The sequence below is a fragment of the Uloborus diversus genome, unplaced genomic scaffold (assembly GCF_026930045.1).
Source record: "Uloborus diversus isolate 005 unplaced genomic scaffold, Udiv.v.3.1 scaffold_13, whole genome shotgun sequence".
NCBI classification, from domain to species: domain Eukaryota; kingdom Metazoa; phylum Arthropoda; class Arachnida; order Araneae; family Uloboridae; genus Uloborus; species Uloborus diversus.
The window spans coordinates 7,124,082-7,143,815 of NW_026557987.1; the positions used below are offsets into that span (position 1 = coordinate 7,124,082).

At 37.8% G+C, this 19,734-nt stretch overlaps 1 protein-coding gene across 1 annotated transcript in view; it reads left to right on the forward strand.

Annotated features, from left to right (window-relative positions):
* Positions 1-5,835: 5,835 nt before the first annotated feature.
* Positions 5,836-19,734, forward strand: part of LOC129232583 (motor neuron and pancreas homeobox 1-like) — a 105,178-nt gene continuing 91,279 nt past the window's right edge. The window contains exons 1-2 of the mRNA XM_054866715.1: positions 5,836-6,137; positions 17,929-17,942. Coding sequence (XP_054722690.1) covers positions 5,836-6,137; positions 17,929-17,942 — 316 coding nt within the window. The remainder of the gene's footprint in view (positions 6,138-17,928; positions 17,943-19,734) is intronic.

The following is a 19,734-nucleotide window of genomic DNA, read 5'->3' on the forward strand; positions in this document are numbered from 1 at the left end:
GGGAGGGGTCCGGACCCCCTGGACCCCTCCCTTGTGTGCGCCACTGGTAGGCGCCGCTTAATGTGATTACGGTTAATGTTATCATTCGCTTAATGTTATCAGAATCACGAAGTCCCGGAACACTTGTATGTCAACACACGCTAAAAAAGTCGGATATTGTAATCGGCGTCTTCGTTTATTGTTATCACTTTTTTATAAACTTTCAATTTTTTCCCCCGTTTTTATTCCCCAATTAACAGAAATACATAAGCAAACCCTGACGAGACTAACTTTCTGTGTAGCATTTTGTGGTTTTCAATAGCAGTTCAAATTTTTTCTAGGAATGAAGCTACAGAAAGTTCGCCCCCAGTGACCACAGACTCCCCCTAAGAAAACTTTCTTTTGCACCTAAAAAAAATTCAGTCGCTGGACATGTTGCAGGCATTGATGTAGGACCTCCATTTTTGCCATTGCTTTGTAAACTGTTAAAGAATTGTGTCGAGATTGAAAACAAAGCGCAGTTAAATTAAAATTTAAACATCAAGCAAAACCATGCTGGAAAAGATAGAAAAGCTGAATGTACTTTGAAACTGGTTTACGAATGTGAGGGAAAACGGTCCTATTTTACTTCACCTATTACTATGTGATTAAAAATTGCATAATTTAGCTTTAACTTTTTATAATTCAGATATTTCCATTCTGTTAATTTAATAATTTATAATTTGAAGCTGCGTTCAGTTGAGTCATTGTGATTTTAATTTGAGGTTGCCAAAATAAATGCACCTTAATTGTAAAAAAAAACATTATTTTGTGTCTCCTGGATTCTTTTCGATTATTGTTATCAAATTGTATTTGTCCCAAAGTGATCACATTAAGCGACGCCTACTGTATTATAATGCAGGATTTCTAAGTACAGTAGATCCTCGTTTTACGCGGGGGTTATGTTCTGTACGCTTTTACTGTCAAAGCGAAAACTAAAACAAGAAATAAATATGCAGTCCATTTTTTCAGAAGATACGATGGATGCAGGGGCGAAACAAGAGGGGCCCATGGCCCCTCCCAAAACCTTGTGAGAGTAGGATTTTTTTAAAGAAGAAAACATTAATTTTTAATTGATTTTTTAAACAGCCTTTTCTACATGAAAAATGAAATTTAGGGCTTCGAACTTGGCACGGTTGGAAAGCTCGTGAAAAGTACTTTGAAACACGTTTAACCCGGTTTTACCGTTCGAAAACGCAAACCCGCTAAATTGACTAGAAAAAGCGCTAGAAGCAATTAAAGTTAGTGAGAATTCATTTTTATTTGCTTTTTCACGCGACATAGTTAGCGTGAAGTAATTTCTGGATAATATTATGTGTTGCTATTTCTCTCGTTTAAGCGTAAAGAAATGAAATTCTTGCATTTGTTTTTATTATTGAGGCTTTTTGGGTAACTACGGGCATTTAAAATATTTTCATTTTGATTCTGTTTTTGCGGTTTTAATATTTAAATAAATCATTTTACGGATTGAGGGAGGACTTTCAGTTTCAAAAAAATTACCTTCTTCTCACAATAATACCTGCATTTTCTGTCGCCAGCTACAAATCTCAAGGTGAAACTTTTAATAAAATTGGCGCATTATTACGACGTCCAGTGCTTTCGCATATGCTGCCGCCAGTAGACTTCGTTCATTTCACTGTTGGAAATTTTATATTTAATGGCAAAGGTCATGCCTACTTTTACAAAGAATATTGTTTATATAGAAGTTTTACGTATTAAAAGAATTTTGCCATATCATTTCAACCAGGAAGACTTTCATAATTGTGAAATTGGCGAACTTTATCGAATGGTGTCAAATTTTTGGCGCCAATACCAGCGTGAGAAATATTTTTCGTTTTCATTTGTAAAAATAGAGTAGAGAAATATCTATTTGCAAGGAGCTGACTACGAATGAAGTCCCTCTTTAAGGTGGGGTCATTAAATTAACTGTTCGTGACAAGGGGGAAGAAATAAATGACAAGAGAGACATACAATGGGCAAAATGTGACATCAAGCCTTGTTTTGATAAGAACGTTTATGGGGCATTCCGTGGTATTTTTGACATTATGTAGAGTCCGTAACGTGACCTTTTTTTGCCATAACTTTTTAATTTACCGTTTGATTTGCAAATTATTTTAATTTGCGCTGGTGTGTTGTTAGGAAAAGATCAAAATAAAATAATATGCTAATCAAACAGTAAATTAAAAAGTTATGGCAAAAAAGGTCACGTTACGGACTCTACATAAATGTCAAAAATACCTTGGAATGCCCCTTATTAAAAACAGTATGACATGTGGAAAAGGGAACAGGGGGTACGGTGAAGTGCGAAACTTTGTGACAAAAGGGAGAGGGATCAAAAATTCTGAAAAGCGCGTTAGTCAGTTATCACCTGACTAATGCACTTTTGACACAAACGCGACACAAATCACAAACACGATTATTTAAATAAAATTGCACTATTATTGCTAGGTCCAGTGTTTTTGAATGGACAATTTTTAATGTAGCAAGTAGGATTCGTTCATTTGACTGTTTGAAATTTTATATTTCTAACGGAAGAGGTCAAGGCAACTTACTCAATAATATTAAACTTTTTAGAAGAAATGTTGTTCATGCAGAAGTTTTACGTATAATCTGAGTTTTGCAGCATCATTTCATTCGGGAAGATTTCGATAATTCGAAATTGGCGATCTTTATCCATTGGCGTCAATCTTTTGGCTCCAATACCAGCGCGAAAAAAGTTTTTCCTTTGCGTATGTAAACAAAAGTAGAGAAATATATAGTTTAGGGTTATCAGGGGGCAACATGGTATCCAAAATGAAATTATTCCCGCCAAAAATTTGACGGCCACGCCAATGTCCCAATAACCGAAATATCCCCTTTCTTCATTTATTTTGACATTAACGTACGAAAAGTTTCGATCCTATTGGTTACTTCATATGTTACTCTTATGTTTTTAAACATGCTCTTTCTGAAAAAAAAATACTTTTAAAATTTTGGAAACGACCCCATTATCGGTTGAAACATTCTCCGAGTTTCATTCTGTGACTTAGAAAAACGGGACATTTCAGTGTCCCGTAACTATATGCGCGGGGACAACGGGTCGGGACAGGCTACCCGAAAACTCGATCGTCTGAAACGGGTACATAGGATGGTTACCTTGCATCACTAGCGCAGTCAGAAATACCTTCTGGAGGGGATTTTTGATCAAAATTACTTTCTGTAGGGTGTTTGTGATCAAAATTACCCATTGGAAGGTTTTTTTTTGATCAAAATTACTTTCTGGAGGTTTTTTTTTTTAAATCAAAATTACTGTCTGGAAGGGTTTCTTTTGATCAAAATTACTTTCTGGAGGTTTTTTTTTTAAATCAAAATTACCTTCTGGAAGGGTTTTGTTTGATCAAAATTACCTTCTGGAGGGGTTTTCTTGATCAAAAATAGCTTCTAGAAGGGTTTTTTGATCAAAATTACCTTCTGAAGGGTTTTTGTGATCAAAATTACTCACTGGAAGATTTTTTTGATCAAAATTACTTTCTGTAGTTTTTTTTTAAATCAAAATTACCTTCTGCAGGGGTTTTCTTGATCAAAAATAGCTTCTAGAAGGGTTTTTTGTTCAAAATTACCTTCTGGGGAGTTTTTTTTTTGATCAAAAATAGCTTTTAGAGAGGTTTTTTTGATCAAAAATGCCTTCTGAAAGAGGTTTTTTGATCAAAACAACCCTTTTATATGCAGAAACTACTGTAGTTGAATTTGCATTTATGTTAAAGGCAATGCCTCTGGGGTGATGTTTTCACCCCCAAACTCCCCCCCCCCTTTCGCTGCTCCACCGCCTTGCATCAATCGCCCTTTATAGGATGCAGTGGGTTCTCAGGCTATCGATCCCTCGTGGTCCAAGATGGCGGCGCCGGTAGCGCGTCTTCCGGAGTCCTAAAGCGCCAGAGAGAACATTCGGTATTGAATGATGGGGCCATTTCGATCGCGCTAGATAGGGGGGCTCTGTCAACACATAATGGATCGAGGCGCTCGGGCCGCTGTTTCCTGACACATTAGCGCTACGGGGGGCGGGGCCAGAGCGGGGGGCGGGGCGACCCTCCCCTCCCCCGAGCGACAGAAGAGAGAGAGAGAGAGAGCGTGCGGTTTTCCCTCGGACGAGTGTATCAACGGTTTTAACGCAGGCGACATTAGCCGGATTGATCGCGGGCAGCCAACAAAGGACCGACACCTCGCGCTGACACAGACTGGGAGATTATCACGCAGACCGGTTTTCGCGTTCGAGTTTCAGGGCCGTGCTATCTCCGAGGAGAAAATCTCGTGTTTCGTTCGGCTGAAGATCTTCCGGATCCCTAAGGACTCTAAACAGTGTCGACGAATCACCACCAGAACGTTCTGGGGAGCACGGTAACTGTCAGTTCGAAATTAACCCCGTCCGATTCTGTCGAGGTAAGCAATCCCTATTTTTTTTTCTTCTCGCTGATGTCAGGACGATTCATTAAATCAAGAAAATGCTACTGTCGCATTCTCTCACCCCTTCTTCGACACCAGGTGAGGTTGAACTAGACTGTTGATGGACTGTTAGCAGAACTACAAGCGAGAGCATTTCGAACAGATCATAAAAGTATTATTCCCTTTGTATTGTTTGGTGGTCGACTAGACTTTCTTCGTGCGCACCGGTGTCGATTAAATACTCGACTCGACTTTCTTCGTGCGCACCGGTGTCGATTAAATACTCGACTCGACTTTCTTCGTGCGCACTGGTGTCGATTAAATACTCGACTCGACTTTCTTCGTGCGCACCGGTGTCGATAGAATACTCGACTCGACTTTCTTCGTGCGCACCGGTGTCGATTCGGTAACTCGACTGAGTTTTATGCGTAAACGAAATGAGTGAATCTATCCACGATGAGTGATTGACAGCTTTCGATATTCACAAATTGTATAATTTACGGAGAAGATTCTTTTTTCGGGAGGAACGAAAACACCAACAAGCTCAAGGCATCTGAATAAGCTGGACATAAATCATTTCTTTTTCAGCGAAATGTTCTGAAAGAGCAAAGCGTTATTGATATCTATCTGTTTTTCTTGTTTCGACACCATTAATAGTTCATTGCTTCGGAATGTTAGACTTCGTATCTTCGAGAGTGGATTCGGTTGGACTGCTTTCGACGTGTAGAAGGTTCAAGAGATACATTTCGTTCACCTCGTGAGTTCACAAAATTTGTCATTTTTAAATTAAATTGGCCCTGTTGGACAGAAGTGCAAATGGTGTGTCGTGAAATGAACTGTCAAAAAAGAATGGAACACCTATCGGGAGTAATCTTGCATTTATTAGTAATATGAAAAACTGACATAGCGCTCACAGCCATTTGTGGAAAAAACAAGTGCCTGCTGCATAAACATATACTGAAAAATGGTATCTTCATCGAATGTGTGAATCATAGTCGAGTATTCTACCAAAAATCACCGTCGATTCGTGAACTTGATTCATTAAAAAAAAAAACTTCTCGATCGTTTTGGACAGTTTGGGGAAAGAAGTAACATGCTTCCTACCCTATGAATTCGCTCAGAAAAGAATGAGACGTCTTGTGAAATAATTGGACATTGAAACATTAATACCACTCACTGAAAGTAACCAAAATACACTAAAGTCGAATCGTTTTCGAATCTGTGACTGTTTCGTGAATTCCCTCAGTCTTGTGAAATGATTCGTCGATGAAACATTAGTATAGCTCACAGAAAGTGCACGAACATACACCAAGGTCGAATCTTCTGGTCGGACGAGTACCGGTTTAGTCTACCACTCGCTGACCGGTCGCCATTTTCGGCTTCGGTTCCGCCCGCCCCATGCCGCCGATGGCCGGCGCGAGGGCCGCCGACTCCAAGTCCTTCTGCATCGAGGCCCTGCTGGCCCCCAGGGGGTCCCCCAGGGGCTCGCCGGTGGCCCCCCAGCCCCCGCCCCTGGCCCTTCCCGTCTTTGCGCACCACCCCCTGTACGGGGGCTACGCCGCCGCCCCGGGGCCGCCCGGATTCCACCTGAGCAGCGCCTTTCACCAGCCCCTGGCCGAGGCAGGACTCAAGGCCGGACACTTCGAGTGGCTCGCCCGGACGGGCATGTTCTATCCCCGACCCGGAGACGGAGCAGGTGAGTTTTCTGATAACTCTGCTTTTAATATTTTCGTTAGTCGGAACTCCAGATAATAAGAGCGGGTTTTTTCTTAAAATGAGAAAAAAAAAAAGCAAGTTTTTTCTTTTATTTACCAGATCCAGGGTAAACAATTTTGGCTAATTTTAGCCGTTTTGGCTGTTTTTGATCACACTTGGCTACAAAACATTCAAAAGCGTTTGCCAAACCGATTTATATTTCATTTAATGGTTCTCTCTCTTTCTCTCATACATATATATTGATCAGAAAATTTAAAAAAGAAATTTAAAACAATTTATTATGCGATATCAATAGGTTTTGAAAAATATTAAATAATTTATAGAACAAATAAATAGTGCGCATAAAACACGCGAAATGTTTCATAACTATTTTAGTATGGTTGAAAATTTCCAATACAGTGACCGTCGCTTATTAGAATCAGATTCGTTCTCAGGACATTTGATTTCATATAGCGGATTATTTTATAAACCGGGATACCTATATTTAATAACAGAACTAAAAAAAAAAAAAAAAACTAAGCACTTTTCATAATGCACTCAAAAGGACAAAATAACTTTTCTGAGTAGGAAAGGATATTTTAAGTATTCCTGTTGTTTTCAATTATTCCAAGAAAATGACACCACAAACGAAGAAAAGTGCAGCTCAAGTCATGTAGATAATTTCTTATCATTATCTAGCTTTCAATCATAATTTTGAGTGTTGAAACATGCGTAGTTTTCTGGGAAAGTTTGGTTTGATATGACTTGAGTCGCACTTTTCTTCGTTTGCGGTGTCATTTTCTTGGGATAATTGAAAACTACAGGAATACTTAAAATATCATTTCTGACCCAGAAAAGTTATTTTGTCCTTTTGAGTGCATTATGAAAAGTGCTTAGTATTTTTTTTAAAAAAATCTGTTATTTTATTCTTATTAGTGGAAATATATTTCAGAAATATAATAATGTTACAATGACGAAACTTCACCTTATTTTTTCTCATAAATCCTCCGTACTAAAAGGGAAAAAAACCAATCTATGTGTTTAAAACTTTAAGCGCAGTTGGCACTAACAATTAATCCTTGTTCCTCTCAGGGATTCGTTTTTGTACTAATTGGTGTACTGTAACCATTTAAATATTAAAGGTTTCTCAAACTAATTTATGTTTCAAAACATACAAGTTATTCATCCAATATGTCTCTTTACTTAGCCCTATTATCGATTATTTTCATAGATGAGAGTATTTCATGTTTGCTCCAGAGAAGCCTTGATTCAAAATTTTCATAATGATTACTATTAACATTACTGTTGCAAGGCAACGAAATTTGTACCTATGGGTTTTATATTTAAACATTTAATGAGGAAATGACATGAAATTTTCTGTTTTGAATCCTAACCGAAATAATAGTTTTATTTTAGAACTAGTGGTACCCGCACTGCTTTGCCCGTAATAGAAAATTAAAAGGTCTTTTGGTTCGCCTGTAAATTTACAAATAATGCATGGTGAATTTTCTCGCCAATTGGCTTGTGCCCATGTTACGGTCCCCCGTTATGATCATTTCGTAATTTACTCGTCCGTCTTATGATAATTTTGTACATAAAATTGGAATAGAAAAAGAACCACATCGAATTTTCGAAACATCGCTTCGAGGTGCACACCATCATGCTACAAACTAACTTTGTGCCAAATTTCATGAAAATCGGCTGAACGGTCTAGGCGCTATGCGCGTCACAGAGATCCGGACAGAGAGACTTTCAGCTTTATTATTAGTAAAGATTTTAATTTTTCAGCGTTAAGTTGTACCTTAAGATGAAGCAAATCATTTAGTGAAATCCCGAAGTCTCTGAGTGGTCTAGTTTCTGAGATATAAGCAAAAGCAGGCCTCAGATTTATCCATGATGACAATCAGGCCAAGTATAATAAAAGTGCTTAAAAAACAAAGTTTTCATACGTATTTTGATCAGAAAATTTAAAAAAGAAAATTAAAGCAATTTACTACGCGATATCAATAGGTTTAGAAAAATATTAAATCATTTATAGAAGAAACTAGCAAAAATACCCAGCGTTGTCTGGGTCAGTAATAATTGTGAGAAACAACCGCTACTTTCTTTCGTTTTCTGTTTTAACTGAAAGAACTCAAAACACACCGCTTTGACGTGATTAAGAATCGAGCTTCTTCCTTTCACATAAAGGTAAAATATCAAAAAGTATAAAGAACCAACGAATATTCATTTAAAAAGGAAAGCACGAATTGAAGCACATAAAAATTTGAAGAAATTCCAATATATGAACTAACAAAAACAAAGATCACTAAAAAACAGTGCACTTTATTTAATTAAATAGTACACACGTACAGAAAGGAAAAAAAATTCTCTACTATGTTTCCCTAAGGGTGCAAAAAGTAGAGTTTCCAAATGTTTAAATGACTTTAGACTCATGTTTGCTCCGGAGAAGCCTTGATTCAAAATTTACATTATGATTACTTGTAATATTGCTGTTGTAAGACAACGAATTTTCGAAAAAAATGGTTTAATCTTTAATCATTTGATGTGAAAATGACATGACATTTACTGGTTTCGATCACGACGTTTTTTAACTAAGTTTTTTAGCAATAAATTATAACCTAAGTTGTTCCCTGATAATGTAGCAATCTATGGTGAAAAAATAATTAAAATCCGTCCAGTAGTTTTAAGGTTTACCCCGGACATCCGGACAGAAGTAGCCCTTTATGTATAAAGATAAGGATGCAATTCCTAAGAAAGCAATAAATGTCATGCTTGCTCCAGAGAGGCCTTGATTCAAAATTTACATTATGATTACTTTTAATGTTGCTGTCGTTAGGCAACGAATTTTCGAAACAATGGGTTTAATCTTTAATCATTTGATGTGGAAATGACATGACATTTACTGTTTTCGATCACGACGTTTTTAAACTAAGATTTTTAGCAATAAATTATAGCCTAAGTTGCTCCCTGGTAATGTAGCTATCAATGGCGGAAAAAATGGTTAAAATTCGTCCAGTAGTTTTGAAGTTTACCCCGGACATCCGGACAGGAGTAGCCCTTTATGTATAAAGATAAATGGTGCACATAAAACACCCGAGATGTTTCATAACTATTTTAGTATGGTTTCAGTTGAAGATTTTCAATACAGTGACCGTCGCTTATTAGAATCAGATTCGTTCTCAGGACATTTTATTTCATACTAGTGGCACCCACACGGCTTCGCCCGTAATAGAAAAATTAAAGGTCTTTTGGTTCGCTTGTATATTTACAAATAATGTATGGTGAATTTTCTCGCCAATTGGCTTGTACCGACGTTACGGTTCCACGCTATGATAATTTCGTATCTCGCCAATTGGCTTGTGCCCATGTTACGGTTCCACGTTATGATGATTTCGTAATTTATGATAGTTTTTTTTTTCTTAAAATTTGAATAAAAAAAGAACCACATCGAATTTTCGAAAAATCGCTTCGAGGTGCACACCCCCATGCTACATACTAACTTTGTGCCAAATTTCATGAAAATCGGCCGAACGGTTTAAGCGCTATGCGCGTCACAGACATCCTACGGACATCCTACAGACATCCTACAGACATCCTACAGACATCCTCCGGACAGAGAGACTTACTGCTTTATTATTAGTAAAGAAGATAGTGGATGATTTTATAAACCGGGATACCTACATTTAAAAAAGTGAAAGGTTTTGAAGTTTAAATACTTTAAAAAACGAAATTAATTACGTCAGTTATTTTTGTTTTAAGTATTTCAAATTACAGTTGTTATTTTAACTAAACATGAGTTTTTTTTTTTCTTTTTATAAAACGACGATAGTGATTTTATTAAAGGACGCTTTCAACATGTTTTGGTACTGCAATAGTTCTGTTCTTCCAGATTTGATTTTAAAAAAAAGGCTGGTTTTATAATCCACAGATTTTATTAGTGGTGGGTACTGTATATATAGAGAAAGAGGAACGGCTTTCTTTCGTCTTGGCTATATTTGGCAGGTTTCACAAATCAGTTTGGCTATTTTCGAAGCACCGGTTAGTGAGGGACGATTTTTCAACAAAGGGGAGCTCCATGGAAATGACAACTTTTACAAAAATTCGAGCTTAACTTATAAAATAAAATAAATGAATAAAAAAAAATAATAATATAGCGATTATTCGGTCATTTTATATGAGCTATGCACATTATCTTAATATATAAAAATCTTCTGTGCGGACGTTTGTCACCATAAGGTTTTTAAAGGACTGGACCGATTTTGATCAAACTTTGTGTGTAATTAAGCTGTGGCAATCTTGGCTTCGAAGCGCGATGGATCAAATCGGAAACGTTTTTGTTAATTAATTAGTTAATTTAAACATTGGATGGTCATATCTTCCAAATGATTAATATTTATTTTAACCTATTGTTGAACGAGAATTGAACTAAATATTTAACTCGTTGTCAAAGGACAATAGGAAAGCCAGCTCTGCTTTTTCTAATGAAATTTCTTACTGTGATAATGCCGATTGAGAATAGATAAAACGTAGAGAGAGAGAGAGAGAGTGTGTGAAGCCTTCACACACACACACACACACACACACACACACATACACACACACACACACACACACACATTTCTTGAAAGCGACGATTTTAGGTTCCCGAGATATATTTTAAACTAGTGGTACCCGCACGGCTTTGCCCGTAATAGAAAAATCAAAAGGTCTTTTGGTTCGCCTGCATATTTACAAATAATGTATGGTGAATTTTCTCGCCAGTTGGCTCGTACCCATCTTACGGTTCCACGTTATGATCATTTCGTATCTCGCCAATTGGCTTCTGCCCATGTTACGGTTCCACGTTATGATCATTTCGTAATTTACTCGTCCTTCTTATGATATTTTTTTCTTAAAATTGGAATAGAAAAAGAACCACATCGAATTTTTCAAAAAATCGCGTCGAGGTGCACACCCCCATGCTATATACTAACTTTGTGCGAAATTTCATGAAAATCGGCAGAACGGTCTAGGCGCTATGCGCGTCACAGACATCCTACAGACATCCTCCGGACAGAGAGACTTTCAGCTTTATTATTAGTAACTAGTGGTACCCGCACGGCTTCGCCCGTAATAGAAAAATTAAAAGGTCTGTTGGTTCGCCTGTATTTACAAATAATGTATTGTGAATTTTCTCGCCCATTGGCTTGTGCCCATGTTACGGTTACACGTTATGATAATTTCGTAATTTATGATAGTTTTTTTTTCTTAAAATTGGAATAAAAAAAGAACCACATCGCATTTTCGAAAAATCGCTTCGAGGTGCACACCCCCATGCTACATACTAACTTTGTGTTAAATTTCCTGAAAATCGGCCGAACGGTCTAGGCGCTATGCGCGTCACAGACATCCTACAGACATCCTCCGGACAGAGAGACTTTCAGCTTTATTATTAGTAAAGAAGTACTGGAAGGTTCACGCAAAACGCGTGTTCTGTCGTCGTGGTTGAATCATGTGACCGGATCGGTTCTTTAGGTTTTCCTAACCAAATGATCAGAAAGTACCGCACCTAGCAACATTTGTTTCTCGAATGTTCTCGAATGTTGAGTTTTTTTTTTTTTTTTTTTTTTTTGACCCCGACCACACGAGGATATAAGTGCCTACGAACGTACAAACACCCGAAATATCCATTTTGACATTCCCCCCGAGTCAATTACAACGATAAAGTAAGACAAAACAACGTTAGAAGAAGCACAAATTTGTAAACAAATTTGTTTTGTTTACAAATTTGTGCTTCTTCTAACGTTGTTTTGTCTTACTTTACTGTTCAGCACAAAGGTATTTATTTATCTTAATTACAACGAGTTTTCTCGTGACGTCTGTACGTACGTACGTTTGTGCGTATGTCGCATAACTCAAGAACGGTATGTCCTAGAAAGTTGAAATTCGGTACGTAGACTCTTAGTGGGTTCTAGTTGTGCACCTCCCCTTTTGATTGCATTCGGGTGTTTCTAAAGGGGTCTTTTGCCCCTTTTTGGGGGGAAATCATTGTTAATTTCGATGGATACTCAAGTGGTGTTATCATTTGGCTGACACTTGGCGATATATTGCCAGTCTTTTGGTCGCCAAGTTTTGTCGCCAAGTTGGCGACAAATTTGGTGATTTTTTAAAAAAAAATCTGATTTTAATTTGGCCACTGTTGGTGATATTTAGAGAGTAAACTATTTAATCACATTAAAATTGCCAATAATGGGGAAATGACTTTTAATTGGTTTAAAAGGAAGTCACGTGATGCACACATCAGCTCGTTCTTTTTTGAAAAAAGAAAAAAAGAAAAATTAATTTGAATTTTGACATCTTGAATTCAAATTATGTTTTTCGCAATCACAAGTGTGTGTATGTAGGCGTGTGTGTTTGTGTGTGTGCTGGCATAAGTGTGTGGGTAGTTGTGTATATGAATGTGTGTATGTGTGTGTGTGGGGGGGGGCGGGTATGTGTATGTGTGTGTAGGCATATGTGTTTGTGTCAGTGTGCAGGCATGAATGTGTGGGTAGTTGTGTGTATGTGTGTGTAGGTGTTTGTGTGTGTAGGCATGTGTGTTTGTCTGTGTGCTGGCATAAGTGTGTGGGTAGTTGTGTATATGAATGTGTGTATGTGTGTGGGGGGGGGGGGGCGGGTATGTGTATGTGTGTGTAGGCATATGTGTTTGTGTCAGTGTGCAGGCATGAATGTGTGGGTAGTTGTGTGTATGTGTGTGTAGGTGTTTGTGTGTGTGTGTGTGTAGTTGTGTATGTATGCGCGTGTGTGTAGGACATGGATGCAACCTGGAGACGGCTTTCGCTATAGGAGCAGCATCGTAAGGAGCCGGTCGGCGGTGGTGCTGCGGAGGGTGGCGGTGGGAAAATAAAACGATAGGACATCAAAACAGTCAAATGATAACAATAAGCAATCGTGATTGCTCAAAAATCTAGTTGCACTGTTTACAAGGGAATGATAATACTCAACCTTAAAGATGAAGTATCAAATTTGCCTATTAAAACGTTCAATTCATAATTTTAGATGCATAAATGTTCAATCAAATGTACCTTAATAAATTACCAGTGGTATACAGTGCTTGACGCATAAAAACTAAAAACAGCTCAAGGGAGAGTGTTGTACCCTGAGACACTTTTCACATTTTAATTTTTAACGTCAATTTTTTGAATGAAATTTAAAATCTAAAAGTCACATTAAAATACCCCAACATATTTCTCTGCTTTATATTTCTTACTAGTGGCACCCGCACGACTTCGCCCGTAATAGAAAAATTAAAGGTCTTTTGGTTCGCTTGTATATTTACAAATAATGAATGGTGAATGTTCTCGCCAATTGGCTTGTACCGACGTTACAGTTCCACGTTATGATCATTTCGTAATTTATGATAGTTTTTTTTTCTTAAAATTGGAATAAAAAAAGAACCACATCGAATTTTCGAAAAATCGCTTCGAGGTGCACACCCCCATGCTACATACTAACTTTGTGCCAAATTTCATGAAAATCGGCCGAACGGTTTAGGCGCTATGCGCGTCACAGACATCCAGCCATCCTCCGGACAGAGAGACTTTCAGCTTTATTATTAGTAACTAGTGATACCCGCACGGCTTTGCCCGTAATAGTAAAATCAAAAGGTCTTTTGGTTCGCCTGTACATTTACAAATAATGTATGGTGAATTTTCTCGCCAGTTGGCTTGTACCGACGTTACGGTTCCACGTTTTGATCATTTCGTATCTCGCCAATTGGCTTCTGCCCATGTTACGGTTCCACGTTATGATAATTTCGTAATTTACTCGTCCATCTTATGATATTTTTTTTTCTTAAAATTGGAATAAAAAAAGAACCACATCGAATTTTCGAAACATCGCTTCGAGGTGCACACCCCCATGCTACATACTAACTTTGTGCCAAATTTCATGAAAATCGGCCGAACGGTTTAGGCGCTATGCGCGTCACAGACATCCAGCCATCCTCCGGACAGAGAGACTTTCAGCTTTATTATTAGTAACTAGTGATACCCGCACGGCTTTGCCCGTAATAGTAAAATCAAAAGGTCTTTTGGTTCGCCTGTACATTTACAAATAATGTATGGTGAATTTTCTCGCCAGTTGGCTTGTACCGACGTTACGGTTCCACGTTTTGATCATTTCGTATCTCGCCAATTGGCTTCTGCCCATGTTACGGTTCCACGTTATGATAATTTCGTAATTTACTCGTCCATCTTATGATATTTTTTTTTCTTAAAATTGGAATAAAAAAAGAACCACATCGAATTTTCGAAACATCGCTTCGAGGTGCACACCCCCATGCTACATACTAACTTTGTGCCAAATTTCATGAAAATCGGCCGAACGGTTTAGGCGCTATGCGCGTCACAGACATCCAGCCATCCTCCGGACAGAGAGACTTTCAGCTTTATTATTAGTAACTAGTGATACCCGCACGGCTTTGCCCGTAATAGTAAAATCAAAAGGTCTTTTGGTTCGCCTGTACATTTACAAATAATGTATGGTGAATTTTCTCGCCAGTTGGCTTGTACCGACGTTACGGTTCCACGTTTTGATCATTTCGTATCTCGCCAATTGGCTTCTGCCCATGTTACGGTTCCACGTTATGATAATTTCGTAATTTACTCGTCCATCTTATGATATTTTTTTTTCTTAAAATTGGAATAAAAAAAGAACCACATCGAATTTTCGAAACATCGTTTCGAGGTGCACATCCCCATGCTACATACTAACTTTGTGCCAAATTTCATGAAAATCGGCAGAACGGTTTAGGCGCTATGCGCGTCACAGACATCCAGCCATCCTCCGGACAGAGAGACTTTCAGCTTTATTATTAGTAACTAGTGATACCCGCACGGCTTTGCCCGTAATAGTAAAATCAAAAGGTCTTTTGGTTCGCCTGTACATTTACAAATAATGTATGGTGAATTTTCTCGCCAGTTGGCTTGTACCGACGTTACGGTTCCACGTTTTGATCATTTCGTATCTCGCCAATTGGCTTCTGCCCATGTTACGGTTCCACGTTATGATAATTTCGTAATTTACTCGTCCATCTTATGATATTTTTTTTTCTTAAAATTGGAATAAAAAAAGAACCACATCGAATTTTCGAAACATCGCTTCGAGGTGCACACCCCCATGCTACATACTAACTTTGTGCCAAATTTCATGAAAATCGGCCGAACGGTTTAGGCGATATGCGCGTCACAGACATCCTACAGACATCCTACAGACATCCAGACATCCAGACATCCTCCGGACAGAGAGACTTTCAGCTTTATTATTAGTAAAGAAGATTCAGACAATTTGAAAATAAAGCCATTTAAAGTATAGACAGCCATTTAAATGGCTGTCTTAAACGATGTAAAAGTCAGCCATATAAAGTAAGAGTTCTAAACTGTACCACGGTACAACAACCTGTTTGTACCTTGGGACATATCCTGTCTTACGATGGAAACACATCATGATTCAGGAAATATCCCTATAGTTGAACCAATTTTTTTTTAATAGTAATGAATTCTATGATGAATAAGGAGTAATGAATATTGAAAGAATGAATTATTATCTAACATTAAATGTGTTTTAAAGACTAAACCAGATTAGAACATTGTTCCATGTTCCTAAACATATTTTAATTATTAAGAACTAGTGGTACCCGCACGGCTTTGCCCGTAATAGAAAAATTAAAAGGTCTTTTGATTCGCCTGTATATTTACAAATAATGTATGATGAATTTTCTTGCCAACTGGCTTGTACCCACGTTACGGTTCCACGTTATGATCATTTCGTAATTTACTCGTGCATCTTATGATAGTTTTGTTTTTAAAATTGAAATAGAAAAAGAACTACATCGAATTTTCGAAAAATCACTTCGAGATGCACACCCCCATGCTGCAAACTAACTTTGTGTGAAATTTCATGAAAATGGGTCGAATGGTCTAGGCGCTATGCGCGTCACAGACTTCCTACAGACATCCTCCGGACAGAGAGACTTTGAGCTTTATTATTAGTAACTAGTGATACCCGCACGGCTTTGCCCCTAATAGAAAAATCAAAAGGTCTTTTGGCTCGCCTGTATATTTACAAATAATGTATGGTGAATTTTCTCGCCAGTTGGCTTGTACCCATCTTACGGTTCCACGTTATGATCATTTCGTATCTCGCCAATTGGCTTCTGCCCATGTTACGGTTCCACGTTATGATCATTTTGTAATTGACTCGTCCATCGTATGATTTTTTTTTCTTAAAATTGGAATAGAAAAAGAACCACATCGAATTTTCGAAAAATCGCTCAGAGGTGCACACCCCCATGCTACATACTAACTTTGTGCCAAATTTCATGAAAATCGGCCGAACGGTTTAGGCGCTATGCGCGTCACAGACATCCTACAGACATCCAGACATCCTCCGGACAGAGAGACTTTCAGCTTTATTATTAGTAAAGAAGATAAAGAAGAAGACTACACAATCTTTCTCTATGACAGTAACTTATAATACTTTGATGGACAACTAGCTTCGTCACAAGGGCGATTTTAATGTAGTACTTAATTTCGTGCATTTATTTTTTTCATGAAGCTGTGGTTTACAAATTGATCATAGTTAAGTCATAAAAGTTGAAGGTGAAAATTTTATTAGAAAACTAAAACGTGCTTAAACGGTGCTTGGCTATTTTTTCAAGTTTAATGATTATTGTTTTTCCCTCCACCACACTCTCAGCAGCAAAAGTCAGGTTTTGTCTAATATTTAAATATTTAAAACTGCATAAGTAGATGTAATATATTAAGTGATTGCGTTAAAAAAACAATTGTTTAGTAAACCGAAGCTATGATGTTGTAAAACGGGTCATCCACAAGGGATGTCATGCCTTGAGGAGGAGACGGGCTCATGAAATTATGACAAAGGGAAGAGAGAGGGTGACAGAAAGTGACATCAGACAGTTATTGTGACAATATGCTTATAAGATGTGACATGTGACAAGAGGAGGAGTTAGGTGAAGTGTGACACATTGTGACGAAGGGTGAAGGGGTCAAATATGTTGGGGAAAAAGTGTGACAGCCCATTAGTACTCCTTCAAAACCTCATTTCACTCCTTCAAACCTCCTCCAAAACTCCATTTTATTTCTGAAATTGAGTACGAACCCTGTAAACATATCTTAATTATTAAGGATCATGCACATGTTGTACCTTGGAACGTGTCCTAAGGTACAAAATGTTGGGCTGTCCCGAGGAACAATGACCAAGTGGTTTAAGAAAAACCAAAATGGTGGTCAATCTTAGACGCACTATCATTATTTTCTCATAACCAAAATGTATAAAGTACTTCTCTTTTATAATAAAATAAAATTCAGTTGATTAGTTTTACAATTACAAGGATCGAAAAGGAAATGAAAATGAAGAAAATATTTACTTTGGAGTCATGAAATTTCTTTTCTCTCTCAAAATCGTCAATTTTACTCATTTGATGATGGCACCATTTATGGCTGCTAAAAATAGATTCTTAGAAATTAGCAGTAATCCACTCTCCCCTACACAATAACTCGTAACAAAATAAAAAAATAATTTGAATTTTGACATCTTGAATTCAAATTATGTTTTTCTAAATCACGAGTGTGTGTGTATGTAGGCGTGTGTGTGTGTGGGGGGGGGGTATATGTGTTTGTGTGCAGTGGGTATGTGTGTTTGTGTGCAGGGGTATGTGTGTGTAGGCATTTGTGTTTGTGTGTAGGGGGTATGTGTATGTGTGTAGGCATGCGTGTTTGTGCCTGCGTGCAGGTATGAATGTGTGGGTAGTTGTGTGTATGTTTTTGTGTGTGGGGGGAGGGGGAATGAGTATGTGTGTGTGTAGGCATGAGTGTGTGGGTAGTTGTGTGTAAGTGTGTGTGTATGTGTAGGTGTCTGTATGTGTGTGTATGTGTTTGAGTGTGTGTATGTGTTTGTGTCTGTGCGCAGGCATGAGTGTATGCATGTGTGTGTAGGCGTGTGTGTGTGTATGCGTGTGTGTGTAGGATATGGACGCAACCTGGAGACGGTTTTTGCTAGAGGAGCAGCATCGTGAGGCGGCCGATCGACGGCGGTGCTGCAGAGGGTGCTGGTGGGAAAATAAAATGATAGCACATCAAAACAGTCAAATGAAAGCAATAAACAATCGTGATTGCTCAAAAAAAAAAAAAAAAAAAAAATGAAAATAGTTTTCTTATGGTTATAAGAACTTAGTAATCACTTTAAAATAATAAAGAATTGCAAACACTTGATTACCCACCATGAAACTTACTCTTAAACTTATTATGTTTTTTTCTTTTTTGGGTCAATTTTAAAACCAGAAAAGCTTTTCTTATGACAAAATAAAATTCCGTCAATAAAAATAACTCATTTGGCAAAGACAAGAAGTAAATTGCACTAATAAGATTCTTCGTTTTCATAGCGTGCATTCGAATTCGGGTTTCACATTGCATTTGGTGCGGAACTGCAACTGCCGTGTGAGCTGTGCATGCGTCAACATTTAACACTTCCTACTTTCTGGTTAAACGGATAAGATTTTTGATCAGAGCAGGAAACTGCTGTCGACGGGAGGAATCTGTATATGCAGGAAAGTTTTCCTTTATAAAAAGAAACGTTTCTAAGATTTTTTTAGTGGACATACTACTATGTTAAAATAAAGTTTTTTTTTTCTGATTTCAATGCAACAACACAACTGTGATTTTGAATCAGGCCCCTAAAGAGTTAAGATGATATATTTATGGAAATTCGGTTCAGAATTTAGAGGAGGAAAATGAGTCACTCAAAAACTACATTTTCTGACCTATGAGATGATCGACTCCATGACTTTCACGTTATTAGCAGAACGCTCTTACCAACTGAGTTACTGAGCCTCAAGGGCGCCCATATGTAAAATTGTAAAGGGGCGGGCTCAGATATTTTCCTCATGAATTAGGAGGGTATTTTCTGAATGGAAACCGATTTCAAGACAGATTAGAGGCATTAAAATGTTTAATTTTTAATAACTTATTCATTAATGGCTGGAGAATAAATGTTTTTACATTTTTGCAAAGAAAAAATTACCAAAAGCAAGGAAGTTCTAATTTCAAAGGGGGGGGGGGACGAGCCCCCCTTACCCCCCTATATGGGTGCCCTTCCTGAGCCTCCTTCTTGGGATGCTATGCATCAAACAGAGATGTTATACACTAAAATATTTTTAAAAAGTTATACTGCGACTACCTTGCTGAAATTAATGCCTTATTTCCCGATTTTAAGTACAACAGAACAGTTCAAGGATGGATATAATGGAGGGGCGATGGGGGCGATCGTCCCCTCCTTGAGCCGAGAAGCAAGAAATTTCTTCATGTATATTTTCAATACTGACGTTTTAAAACCGGAATTGAAGTCTTTTAAACGCAATCGTAGCACATCTCTTATTACTCTGGTGGATGGACTGAATTTTCTACGGGAATTTTTTCGAAATTGAAGTTTTGATATCTCAATTTTAGACGATCTTAGATGATATTAGGGATGGGTAAGCGCGAGGGGTTCAGTACACTCTTTCGAAAACTTTTTAGAAACTGGAGTTCCAAAACCGGAATT